This window comes from Solenopsis invicta, chromosome 1, assembly GCF_016802725.1.
Source record: "Solenopsis invicta isolate M01_SB chromosome 1, UNIL_Sinv_3.0, whole genome shotgun sequence".
In the NCBI taxonomy this organism is placed as follows: Eukaryota; Metazoa; Arthropoda; class Insecta; order Hymenoptera; family Formicidae; genus Solenopsis; species Solenopsis invicta.
The window spans coordinates 6403140-6417432 of NC_052664.1; the positions used below are offsets into that span (position 1 = coordinate 6403140).

Sequence of the window (14293 nt, forward strand, 5' to 3'; positions counted from 1 at the left end):
CTGTGCTAAAATCACGTAGTAGGGGTACCCTTATACAAACTGTAACGTTACGGTAGAGGGACGGGTACCAACTGAACTGAAAACAAACCTATCATGTGCTTCACTTCACACTAACAAATTATGAGAGATCTTGATCTATTGACAGATATTTCAGAAGCATCCAATGATTCGGCCGAAATGGACCTTAGCATCCAACCAGAACGACAAAGATTTCCTTTTTGTATTATTTGGACTCCATTGCCTATCCTAACGTAAGTCGATCGCGATTAAATGACTCTCTTACCAACATTTTGATCATAACCTTGTCTTTGATTCTCTACGTTCAACACTCAAATAATGCTTATTGATTATTGTACATGGGAAGTTATCATAAAACATAAAAATAATTCGTGAAATGTACAAACTTTTTTTCTTAAGTTGCTATTAAGATTAATCACGCTGAATAAATTTCGTTGTTTTTCAACTGGAATACACTGATGTTATACTATATTCAGCTAAGATTTTTGTTGGAACACAATTAGAATTCTAGACTTGATTTCTGATATATTAGTGACTGATAATCTTTCTTTATACAACTTAGATTGCGTTCATATAATAAATAAACATAATATTGCATGTTAAACAATACAAAAAAATATTTTGGAAAGTTGATAACACTGGCATATTTTATACATTCACAGTTAAATTGTATAGTATTAATCAGTGTAATACTGTGTTATAATTTTATATTGAAAAACTTTATGTTGAATACAGTGTTACACTGTATCATCTGTGTACTTTATTGAAAAACAGTCTCATATAATTTATAGAGTAATTTGCTTAATTTTTAAGGTATATTTTACCTTTTATTGGACATATGGGCATTGCGACATCAACCGGTGTAATAAGGGACTTTGCTGGTCATTATTATGTTTCTGAAGATAACATGGCATTTGGTAAACCTACTAAATATTGGCAGCTGGATTATACTAAAGCCAAAGGAGGTGTACAAGGATGGGATGCTGGCATAGCAGAAGCTAGTGAAATTTACAAAACTAAAATGGTAACAAAGCTATAAATTTAAAAGAAACTTTTATATCTGATGATCACAAAACTAACTTTCTTATAGCATAATTTATGTTGCAATAATTGCCATTCACATGTGGCAAAAGCTTTGAACTTGATGTCATATGACTCAAGCAGTTGGAATATGGTAAAACTTGCATTTCTTATGTTGCTTCATGGAAAATATGTTAGGTAATATCAAACTATGTGTGAAAAAGAAATTATAGGTGTTTTCTTTAATTCAAATATTTACAGTATTTCTGTCATTCTTAATGACAAAATACATCAAAGAAAATTTGTTTCGAAGGAATAATCTAGAATAAAAAAATTACATTTATATGACAAAAAACTGAATATGTCTTACGCATTTTTAATGAAAACATGAATTGTATCCAAAAATGTGTGGAAGTTAACATGACATTTTAAACATCTAAAATAAAATAAATAAAATTTATCCAGTTTTATATAAATGTGATTGTTTTATGTTTTATATCATTTTAAAATCAACATATTCTATGTGAAATAAATTTTTTTGAGCTATATTAATTCTCTAATGTGAAAATATGCCATTTTATTTTAATAAATGTTTATAATTTTAAAATCTTATAAAATAAGTATTTAAAAAATTCTGTCTATCATAATTTAAAATAATTTTTTCTTTGACATTTTATCATTAAAAACAACAGATATTCTATATGCAGAAAAATGTTATACCTTTGCTAATAGAAGTGATTACTCAATTTTTAGTTTTGTTCTTTTAAAAGTAATGGTTATTTTTGCAAAGAATATTTTTTTACAACAATTTTAAGAAACATTTATCATTTACTAGAAACAAATATTTACTTAAAAATAAATTTTTGTGTATATTTAAAAGAAATAATGGAGGCAATATGATATGGAGATCCAAACATGATATCCTGTATAATTCTTTTTCATAATTGAATTCTAAGATTCCTCACCTTTAAAATTACCTTACAGTGTATTTAGACATTATAAGATAGTTATTAATTATTATTTACTACGTTTTTTATAAAAGCTGAATTTCAATTTTGTAACAGTGACTTTTGCAGGTATATGTGTTCTCTATTTAATTTTGCAAAGTAGTTACATATTAATTTTTTAACTTTAGTCTAACATAAAGTTCTTGAATGTGGCTTTCAAATAATTTAATTGAACTTAATATATACCATAATATATGTGTGAATTCGGCATATAAATTATTTTATGTAGTGAAAGGGATTGAAATAGTTATAAGCAATTTGCATTACGAACTAAAGATCAGTTTTGCGACTTTACAACTTCAGAGTAGACGTTGCATAATGCTTATTAGCAGTAAAGAAATTATTTTAAGAAGTTATTTTTTAAACCAAAGGAATTACTTTAAAAAATTATCTTAAAAAAAAAACATTAAAATATTTTATCAAATTTTCATAAAACTATAAAAGTCCAAAAAATGCTAGTTCTCAGGAGGTTAAATTAAAACAAAAATTTAATTTGCTTGTTATTCTGGTCTCTCCAATAGTTTTATAATATTCTCCGAAAAAAACTAAATTCTTTTTCAATATATGATAATAAATTTTTCTAAAATTGAGTATACTTAAGATAATTATCAAGAAAATATTCTTTGTTAAAGCTAATCGTTATAATACTTACAAAAAGAAAAAAAGTAAATTAAGTAAACGCTTCTCTTAGCAATTGATATTGTTCTCTGTGGAAATATTCTAATTAAAGAAAACATTCTTGTATATGTAATTGTTTTCTGTTATTAATAATACTTCATACGTTTATTTCAGTATTTTGGGATTTCTTAAGACTTGGTTACCTTTCTGCATACTTGTTACAATTATATTGGTGTTAAGTCTGTGTGCATATTAATTTATATATATCTATATATATATATATATATATATATATATATATATATATATATATATATATATAATCATAAAATGTCAATTTACAATTATAAATTTAATATATCAATTTAGAATTATATATTTAAGATAAAATTTTATTTTAAAATATTCTATAAGAATTTGACAAACATCTTTATATGTAAATATAGCTTTCTTGAAATGGCAGTTTTTGGCATTGTGCAAATATCAGTAAATAGCATAAATCAAAATTTCATGTATGCAAAAAAGTTTTGAGGAGTACTATGCCAAATTCTACCAATAAAAATCTATTTATTAGATATAAATATAATTTATTATTTAATTTTTACAAACTGAAATTATGTTGTATATTTATTACATAAGTATTACATAACAATAAAATTAAAGGGTGGTTTATGCAGGCCATAACTGTAAGAAATTGGTCAGTCATAGTCAATTATTCTTCTACAAATCAACTATAATTGGCCAATTTCTTATGGTTAAGGCCTGCATGAACCAGGCTTAAATCTAAGATGTATGGCTTTTCATAATATTGTATTGTATGTTCATATATGCATATACAATTAAAGAAATTTATATTATTTTACATTTTATTTATATACAGCTATATAGTTAATAACTATTTTCTTAAAGTATTTCTTATGTTCACATGTTGCAAGACATGATGTAATATCAAGTATGTGTTTTAATTAGTCTAGTATTATGGCAATAATAGCAATAAAACTATCTCCTTAAGCAATTTAAATACATAAAAAGTAAATCTTAATTATATGCTACTTTTTCTTTCCTAATAATTGATGCCTACAAACTTTTAATTAAATTTTTTTCTCAATAATCTGATATTTATGTATTAATACATTGTTTATTTTTATATCTATTTAAAATGTCACGTTTTTATATCGCCTATAAAAGATAGGAACGCTTTAAAAAAATAACCTGTGTAGAATAAAAGAATCAAACTTAACGTTTATAATAACGTTATCACATAATGCTTGCCTCTTAAAAAAATGAGCATTATATATATTAAATATTCACATAATCAAGAGAGACACATGCATATATCTAAATTTGATTCTTTAATTCATAGAATTTACATTTTATTACACATAACAATAACATTCAGGGGAGTTCTAAGTTAGTCATTAGTCGTTCTACTATCCATTTCTGCAATAACTCCTGTTTCAAGGGAGAAATCATAATCATAATTTTGATTCTCTAATCTTTCAACAAAAGACATTATTTCGCTAATTCGTAGACCATCTATTTCCAAATCATTGTTCATATTACTTTGCAATTGTTTGCATAACTTAAATGGTACACCATTTAAATAATGCGGAGCATCCACTTGCTGAGTTAATTTTGGTAAATTACCAGCTGACATTGCAGGGTTCATTGGTGTTCCACCGATGAATGGATATAGTCCACTGGGATAAGGAATATCATGATCACCAACATTAGGTGGTAGAGAGGTTCTTCTTTTTTCAATCACTATAAAGTCATCCTCTGGATTTATTGAAGGTCGTTCTTCTTGCTCATCTCTAGATTCAGGGGGTGAATCCTTATGTTTTTTTTTGCCAAAGAGCCAAGACATTTTTTACAAAATATTCTCACCTAAAAATTTATTTAAATTCTGTTGTAAATAAATTTTAATAATTCTAAGACATGTTTAAAATTAAATATCCATAAAATAAAATCTATTATAAAAGCAGACTTTAAAAATAAATAACAAACTTTGAAAAGCCAAAGCTATTTTATAGGTAAAAGTTGAGTCACTTTCGTATCTAAAGCAAGTGCACAGATTAATCCATAAAAAAAAATCATTTTACTTTTACATTTTGTCAAACTGTAAGCATATCCAAGATCCAAATTTATAGACGTTTTTCAAATCTCAAATCTGTCTTTGTCTTGCTTGCTATGTTATCATACGCGAAACAAAGACAGATTTGAGATCTGAGATCAAAAAAACGTCTATGAATTTGTATCTCAAATTGAACAAAAAACCATGTTCGACTTTTACAGACAACATATATCATCTACCTTTAAACTTTGGCATCTAAACATTTTTCAACTTTCAAAAGATTAAACAAACTCGAGCTGTATGGTAATAAAAAAGAATTAAGAGTCGTAATTAGGTGTGTGCATGGCAAAAATCATAGGATTTACTCACATGTAAGCAGGTTAAAAACTAAAGAAGTTCATCACACATTCAACGAATGATCTACGCTACAAATTGACCATCCTGCTACCGTTTTGTTAGGATGCTTTGGACGTTTCGGAATTGATAAATCGGCTGATCGGCTCTTTTCAAAACGCAACAAGAAAATCCACTACAAAATACAATTTACTAAAACCATATACCTTTAAAGTATATACATGCAACATTACGGGTGCATTCGTTTATGCAGTGGTTAGCGCAGCCACTGCCACTGCTCTTCGATGGTTTTTGGAATGTAAACGCTCATCGAGCAGTAAACGTAATTGGTTCTGACCTGTGGATCAACCAATTACGTTCGCCACTCGATAAAGTCCTAGTTTACATCGAGTACTTGATACGCGCACTAATGGCTCTGGCAGACCAGCGCGATTTGCGACACGCGACGCGCGATTATCCAATAGGCGTTTACAATTTTTTGAAAAGACGTACGCCTATTGGATAATCGCGCGTCGCGTGTCGCAAATCGCGCTGGTCTGCCAGAGCCATAACTAGTAATTTTCTATTAAATTATTTTAATTTCGGAAATAAATTTAAAAAATAGTATATTAAGTTCGTACAATATGAATCGAGATAATTAAATATATGTATTATGTATACACACATTGTCGAAAGTAGCATAAATTAATAGAAAGTTACGAGTTAGTACGCGTATCAAGTACTCGGTGTAAACTAGGCCAAACAAGTCTACATTCTAAAGGCAATGGCTTAATGCACACAGGACGCGTCAATGCGTTACGTATGGCGAGGTAGCCAATCATTTTTTTTATTTTATGACAAGAAATAAGAAAGCGAAAGAATGATTGGCTATTTGCCACGCGTAACGCATTGACGCGTCCTGTGTGCATTAAGCCTATGGCTGCGGTCCACTTGACGCTACAAATGCTTCGAAGCGTTTGATTAACCAATCGGAACAATGAATTTTACAAATTGACCAATCAAAAAATACTTAGAAGCATTTGTAGCGTCAAGTGGACCGTAGCCTACAACACACACCTTCCATAACCGTAACCATAAGACGTACCGTAAGAATTAGCAAATCACAGTCGAGAAATAAGAATCGATTTATGGAAGAATAATCGACTATGATTGGTCAATTTCTTACAGATTCCGGCATAAGTTAGCGGTTATGGTCTGCATAAACCAACCTTTATGGTTACGGTTATGGAAGGTATGTGTTATAGCCTTTAAGGGCTTCGCACATGAAATACATAACATAACATAAGCACAAATAAGACCAATGGACCAATGAGCATCCAGCATAAAGTCGCCATATTGATTTACAAAAGATTCCCATTGGTCCAGAGGCCTTACGCTACGCTTATGCTCTTTTATGCATTTCATATGCGAGACTCTTTAAGGTTCATTTATACAGGCCGTAACCGCTAACTTATGCCAGAATCTGTAAGAAATTGACCAATCATAGTCAATTATTCTTTTATAAATCGATTATATTTGGTTAATTTCTTACAAATTCCGGCATAAGTTAACGGTTACGGTCTGCATAAACCAACCTTTAAGGGCTTCCCACATAAAATGCATAACAACATAAGCGTAGCATAAAGGACCTCGTACATGAAATGCATAACAGAGCATAAGCGTAGCATAAGGTCTCTGGACCAATAAAAATCTTATGTAAATCAATATGGCGACTTTGTACTAGATACTCATTGGTCCATTGGTCTTATGTTGTGCTTATGTTGTGTTATGCATTTCATGTGCTAGGCCCTTAAAACCCGTATCAGACTACGCATTGAAAATTGAAGATTGAAGATTAAAGATTGAGCTTTGGCCAATCAAAATAAAAGGAGTTAAAATTTCCTTGTTTTGATTGGTCAAATTTCAATCTTTAATCTTCAATCTCAATCTTCAATGCGTAGTCTGATACGGGCTTAAGGCTTATGGACCGATGGGAATCTTATGTAAATCAATATGGCGACTTTATGCTGGATGCTTATTGGTTCATCGGTCTTATGTTGTGCTCATAATGGCCTAGTTTACACCGAGCACTTGATACACGTACTAATTCGTAACTTTCTATTAATTTATCTTACTTTCGACAATGCGTGTATACATAATACACGCATATATTTAATTATCTCGATTCATATTGTACTAACTTAATATACTAATATTAAATTGGTACAAAATGAATCGAGATAATTAAATATATGTATTATGTTAATATACTATTTTTTAAATTTATTTCCGAAATTAAGATAATTTAATAGAAAATTACTAGTTAGTGCGCGTATCAAGTAATCGGTGTAAACTAGGACGGGGTGCGCACGATTCGACACCACCACTCACAGCGACCGATGCCTAGAGTTTTTCCGTTGGTTTGGTTAGATAAGTCAAGATGATTGGTTGGTGTCTAATCGTGCTGTGTCCAAAAGAGTGTCACCCAACTAGGGCAATGGCCTAGTTTACATCGTGCACTTGGTACGCGTATTAAGCATTATATTCGTATCAAATTCGTACTAAATTTTTAGTACTCACGATGTAAACGATGCCGGATCAAATTGGTACAAACGTATCAAGCAAGAGTATCGTACCAAACTGATACGCGTACCAAATGATACAACCCAGATAGCCAAATGATTGCAAATTGTCGGCAACTTGCCACAAATATCGCTTATAAGTTGTCAGCAAAGCAACAGAAGGGGGTATCCTCTTTTCAGTATGTTTTTGTCAGTATGTTCAGTAACAATTTTCAAAATATAATAATGGCAAGTTTCCAACAATCTATTGGCAATAGACTTTAAACTCAGTTTTCAGCAACTTGCTGGCAACTGGCGCGCAACACATCAGGAATCCTTAAAATCTAAACAATGGGTAGGAAACAAGTGTTGCTGTTAGGTTGCCCTTGGATTGCAGACAATGCAAAAAACTTGTAGAAAATCCGTCGGCAATCTGATGACAACGATTTTCAGCAATTTGTGAACAACTCACGTGCAACATATTGTGTTTTTAAATTGCCATCATGTTATAAACAACAGGTAAAAAGATTTTTAATCTTTTTTATATCCCTTCTATAAATACCATATAGATCTTGTTACAAGATCTGTGTCATATCAAGACTTATGTTCAATAGATAGAGCAGATCGGTGAGCGCTTAGTGAGTTAAGAGCAAAACTATGTTCCAAAACTCATAAAAAAAAAGTGTTGCAATCTTTTAGCTCATGACTGTATATACGCACATCGACGGAATCGGTATCCCTCCGCGTGCGACACGCGGCTTCTACACATATACGCAAAGCGCCCACATACATACGTACTAGTCTTCCTCTTCCATGCTACTAGTGTGGCTGCTAAAAGTCGAAAATGCATTGCTGACACTGGGCTATTTTGAATTTTTACTAATTTTATGAAACACACAACGACAAATGATGTACATTCATAATAAGAGTAAAAAAGTAAGTTAGGCGATGCATGCGCAAGTATGCTTCGCTTCAGTTGGTCGCTTAGGTTACTGGCGTTTACGTGCACTTCTTTCACTCAATAATGCACATCATTGTCAACTAAATACTGAAAACTTTTCAGCAATTATTATTATAGTAGAGTTGATATTCGGTTGCCGACATGTTGCTCACAACTTATGACTAAAAGTAATACTCGCATGTTTCTGTTAACTTTATATTACCATTCGGTTGCCGACACGTTGCTCACAACTCATGAATGATAATCGTTGTTCACATATTGCTATCAGATTGCTATAAACATTGGTTGCAACAATTGTTCTACAGTTGTTTGACAATAAAACTCAGCATATTAATACTGAATTAAGAAAAACATTTTTGTTTCATTAAATTATAGGCAACATAATAGCAATTGACGAGCAACTTAATTTCTGCAATTATTTGATTTAGATTGAGTATTCACGTTTGGCTATCTGGGAAATGACGATGTAAACACTGAAACGTATTTTGTAGCGGATTAGGCCTATTAAATATAACCTTAATTGACCGGTCTTATGATAAGTAATCTTATTTGGTCTCTCTAAAACGATAACATATTAAAAACTGTCGTGTAAGAAACGTTCGATGTAAACGAGCCTGTATTAAAGCATTGGTGCGCACCAAATTTAATACGAGTACCAAAGTTTTAACGATGTAAACTAGGTCAATGTAAGAAGAAAGGTGAAACAAGTAACCAGATGCGCAGTAGACCATACTCTAGACCAGGGGTCGGCAACCTGCGGCTCGCGAGCCACATGCGGCTCTTTGGATGTGTAGCTGCGGCTCTTTAGTTCCATACGCAAATATTATTTATTTTATAAAAAAAAAAAACATTTAAAAATCGTTCTGAATCGATTAACGAGGATTAGGCACCGATTCTATTTCTCAGCCACTTGTATTCACTTTTCACCGCACCCCTCCCCCGTGACACGCGTCATCTTGTCGTCAGTCCGTCGGAAGCTCTCGAATGACGCCGTCGTCGGATGTTTCTATGTAGGTTTTAATTCGCTTTCGACGCAAGACAATTTGGCGTCTTCACCAGTACTTTGGCTGTAACGTATAGTTTGTTGTTTCAAATAAAAGAGTTAGAAGCGAATTATCTTCTCAGAGTTATGTATGTACATATATATATAATAGTAATAAAAAAACGAAATAAAGGTAGGTAACATAATAAATATTATATTTTTAAAATACATATTATACATATTTTTTTCCAAATAAGATACCTAACTACTTTTTTGAAGTCAATAAGAATTGTCAAAAAAGAAACAAAGTACTACTGTTGGATATTACTGCAAAAGTGTTTTTATTAAAATATATATTTAATAAATTACCTATTTTATTATTTATCTATTTTATAGCTTTTATTATTTAAAAATTAGAATTAAAATAATAATTATAAGTATAAGTATCTATAAATTGTTATTTAATAAACCTATTTTCGAACTCTGAGGATCAAAGTAGGTAGGTATTTGCAGTTTTAGAGTTCATCTACTTATAGTCAATCAGTACGTGAGAAAGCGAAACAAACAGTGTTTCGTGTCTAAATTATTTATTTTAATAATTAAATTATTAGAGAATTATTTATTTTATTTAGGTAAGTATTTTTAATTGGGAAATATCGTTGTAAAATGTTTTTTGATAAATTATATTTCATTATGCACAGCTTCTCGTATGTATTTACTTAGGTATACGTTGACATAGTAAATAATTACAAAACTTGTCATCTGCTGTTTTGGATACCTAAATAATAATTTTAAAAATTCTTTATTACAGCTTCACCACAAGCATGGCATCTACAAAAAAAAAGAGAAGAACTGAAGAAGAGCATTGAGAATTCAATCGGGATTGGACGGAGTCGTTCGCTTTCATATGCAACTCAGATGGCTTTCCGACTTGTTTCATTTGCCACGAAAAACTCGCTCACAGTAAGAAATCAAATTTAGAGAGACACTTCACTAAAAAACATACTCAGTTTACTAGTAAATATCCAGCCGGCAAAGAACGAAAAAAAGCTGTCGACGAGCTCTAAAAACAAAAACAGCAATCAAGTTCCATGTTAAGTAACTGGACGCAATCTACAAGTAATGTTAATCTGGCAAGCGGTATCACTAGAAATTGTAAAAAAAGGCAAACCATTCACAGATGGTGAGTATGTCAAAGATTGCTTTATACGTGCATTTGAAGAACTGTTTCGTGATTTCAAAAACAAACCAGAAATCTTGAAAAAAATCAAAGATTTGCCACTATCCGCTAAAACAGTACAAGATAGAATAGCTAAAATGTCTTCAAATGTAACATATTTACAGGTGGAAGATATTCAACTTTCTTCTGCCTTATCACTTGCTATAGTTGAGTCTTGCGACATAAAAGACACGGCACAAGTTGCCCTTTTTGTCAGGTATATGTCTTCCCAAGGTCCAAAAGAAGAACTTCTTGCTACCGCTCTCGAGACAAACTAGGGGAGAAGATATAGCAAATGCCGTGCAAAAATGCTTTGAAAACAATAAGATCGATTTAAATAAAATCGTTTCAATAGCAACTGATGGAGCCAGAAGTATGACAGGAAAAAATAAAGAAGCAACAACGATTCTTCAGAGCAAAATAAACCACGAAATTTTTACGTTTCACTGCATAATACATCAAGAAGTGCTTTGTGCCCAAACATTTCCGGCCGAAATAGTTGAGCTCATGAATTTGATAATCAAGATTAACAGCATCTTGTCAAAAGCACTCTACCATCGTCAGTTTAAAGAATTCTTAAACGAAATGGAGACTCAGTATTCCGACCCCCTTCTTCACAATAAAATGCGATGGCTTTCCAAAGGTAAGGTGTTGAAACGTTTTGCTTTGTGCTTGAATGAAATAAATACATTCCTAAATGAAAAAGGCATTAATCACCCTGAATTAGAGAACGACAAATGGTTGCAAAAATTTTACTTTATGGTGGATATCACAGCGAAATTAAATGAGCTGAATCTAAAACTGCAAGGAAAGGGAAACCAAGACTATGTTTTGATAGAAGAATTGGTTTGTTTTGAAGAAAAATTAATTCTTTTTGCAGAAGATATTCAGAGCGGTAAATTACTTCATTTTCAATTTCTAAAGCAATATCGTGATAAAACCAGTGTAACTGTTGACACCAATTACTTCAGCACAGTTATAAAAAAAATTAAAGATGAATTTGCTGACAGATTTGAGCAATTCAAAACCAACAAAACCACTCTAGCATTCATAGTAAATCCTCTCAACACAAATAGTAACGAAATCCACATTGAGCCATTTGGATTTGACACTGGATCTCTAGAAATGCAATTGATCGATTTAAAAAGTAAAGCTTTGTGGAGTGGAAAATTTACAGAGTTGAAAAGCAAGTTGGAATGAATGTACGTAACGCAACAAAAGTGGACAGCTTTGAAAGAAATGCCGCGAGTTGAGGTACTTATATTCGACGCATGGAATAGTCTTCTAGATTGCTACAGTGAGGTTCGCATTTGGAGTGCTGACTATCTTCGGATCGACATATTCGTGCGAGCAAGCGTTCTCTTGCATGAATATAATTAAAAGTAAAGTAAGAAGCCAACTAATAAATGAAAATTTAGAGTCGTGTTTGAAACATAAAACAACAAGTTATGAGCCAAATTTATCCAAACTTTCTAAAACAATGCAAAGCCAACGCTCCCATTGAATTTGTTTGCTCAAATGTATGTTACTGTTTTTTTTATTTTAAATACAAGTTACATTGTTTAATAAAGTTTAAATTTCTACTTGAATAACCATGCAAAGCCATCGCTCCCATTGAATTTGTTTGCTCAATTGTTTGTTATTGAAGTACAAGTTAGTGTTATAAGTAAATGTTTAATTGTTTTAATTTTTTCTTAAATAATAAGTAATTATCTAATAATGACATATATATATACATATATATATATATATTGTGACGTGGCAGTTTTATCTGCCTCGCCACTTCGTCCTCCGCCTAAGCGTAGCGCGAGGAGGCGCGAACGACCGGGCCGGGCACTCAACGAGAGAGCGAAATCTCCGGCGGGACTGCGTTGCGTGTTATTTTATTTATTCATTCGCGGCTTATTACATGTAACCGCGGGCACCTCGACAAACGCCGCCGAAGGACCAGCAGCGGCGAGGGAGACGGACCGCGACAGGAAAGAGAGAGGGCGATCGTCCAGGGCCGGCGCACAGGAAAACGCCGACGGAGAGGAGGACGAGACAAGACGTGGCAACAGATAAGCGCCACGCAAAGGAGGCTCGCGAGTGGCACAGCTGATGGACAGGCTGGGGCGGACGAACGGCCAGGACAAGGGCCGTCGAATGCCGGCTGTCCATCGAGGAGGGTAGCGGCGAAGAGTCGCCGCTGGAGAAATTCTGCTGCTGTCGTCCGCGAGGATGACAAGAACGACGAGGATGTCGGATGCCGACGGGGACCGCACGACACCTGCGGAGACCCGACACTGCGCTGCCGTGACGTCACGGCTAGATAAGGGCGGCCGCGGATAGGCCGCGGATAGGCCGCGCCGCTAGGCGCAAGGATATCGCGCACCATGTGGGAGGGGTAGCGCTCATCGATCGCGCATCGAACGCGATCCTCTAGGCTTTTGCGTGCGACCCAGCGATCCCTGCGGTGCGAAGCGTGAGCGAGCGTGCGAGATATCGGCTGGAGATATCGGGAGCGGCTATCGTCGAGTGTGCCAGGCCCGGACAAGCCCCGCGGATCGAGGAGCGGAGGAAGAACCGTGCTGAAGTCGAGGTGACCCGTCTAACCGCTGTATGAAGCCACGAGCTGTCGGTGTCGACCGGCTCGCGTTCTGAGGTGGAGACATTAGGTTAGTGTGCGAGTGCGTCCGCCGCGTGGCGATTGAACGCACCTTGCTTCTTAGTGTTTGGCTGGCTCTCCACCTCAAGCCCGAGACCTCGTCGAGGCACCCAGCTGTCGGCTGCCGCGTGTGTTTGAGCCGTCCCGCCGTAGAAGCTCGCGAACGACCGGCTTCTCGGGAAGCCGCAAAGCCCTCGCGCACGTGCGTGAGTCGTGTTACGGCCGTGATCATACGGCCGTCCGAGATATCGGTGACTTGGTGAATCGCGCGTGGTCTATTAATTTTGTAATGCGGTTCCGGCGACTGCGTTGTCGTCGGCGCGAATCTTTTACTGTACGCACTTCCGTCTCAGAATCAGGGTTGCCAGATTCTCTAGCACTTAAGTCGCCGCCAGAGACCTCTATAGTAGCCCAAAGTCGCCCAATCGTATAAAATAACATTTTTCGCAAAATTGAAAAAAGAATATAATATATATAGTAGTAATAGTTATCTAAAGGTAATGTATTTTTGTATACAATATTACTGGCCGACAGAAACTTTGGATATATCACTGATACACTGAGTCGCCGCCAGCATCTCTCTCTCTCTCTCTCTCTCTCTCTCTCTCTGTTTTTTACCGCTGAATTTTAAACTGTTAATGAGCATTCTAATAATTCTATTAATAAACTACAACAATTATTACTTTAATTATCTATTTATTGTAGCGACAATTATAACAAACATAAAAATATATATAGCTTTTAACTGATTTTTTTTATTTCGTAATTTGTAATGTAACATAGCAAGTATTAGCATAGTATAGATATAATTATTATATAAATTATGTCTATACTATGTCTATACTATGGTATT

The 14293-nt window shown here is 33.9% G+C and overlaps 3 protein-coding genes across 3 annotated transcripts; 2 read left to right on the top strand and 1 right to left on the bottom strand.

Moving 5' to 3' along the window:
* The first annotated feature begins 36 nt into the window (after nucleotides 1-36).
* Nucleotides 37-2975, top strand: LOC105203355 (transmembrane protein 222). The gene is made up of 4 exons (XM_011172141.3): nucleotides 37-251; nucleotides 832-1042; nucleotides 1109-1236; nucleotides 2838-2975. The coding sequence occupies exons 1-4, from the start codon at nucleotides 121-123 to the stop codon at nucleotides 2917-2919; spliced, it is 552 nt and encodes a 183-aa protein (XP_011170443.1). The 5' UTR covers nucleotides 37-120; the 3' UTR covers nucleotides 2920-2975.
* A 256-nt stretch (nucleotides 2976-3231) lies between these two features.
* Nucleotides 3232-5371, bottom strand: LOC105203353. The gene is made up of 2 exons (XM_011172139.3): nucleotides 5107-5371; nucleotides 3232-4550 (listed from the first exon to the last, which is right to left on the bottom strand). The coding sequence occupies exon 2, from the start codon at nucleotides 4528-4530 to the stop codon at nucleotides 4075-4077; it is 456 nt and encodes a 151-aa protein (XP_011170441.1). The 5' UTR covers nucleotides 4531-4550; nucleotides 5107-5371; the 3' UTR covers nucleotides 3232-4074.
* A 5797-nt stretch (nucleotides 5372-11168) lies between these two features.
* Nucleotides 11169-11993, top strand: LOC105203354 (general transcription factor II-I repeat domain-containing protein 2B-like). The gene has a single exon (XM_011172140.1). It carries the CDS (start codon nucleotides 11169-11171, stop codon nucleotides 11991-11993), a length of 825 nt encoding a protein of 274 aa, XP_011170442.1.
* The last annotated feature ends 2300 nt before the right edge of the window (nucleotides 11994-14293 follow it).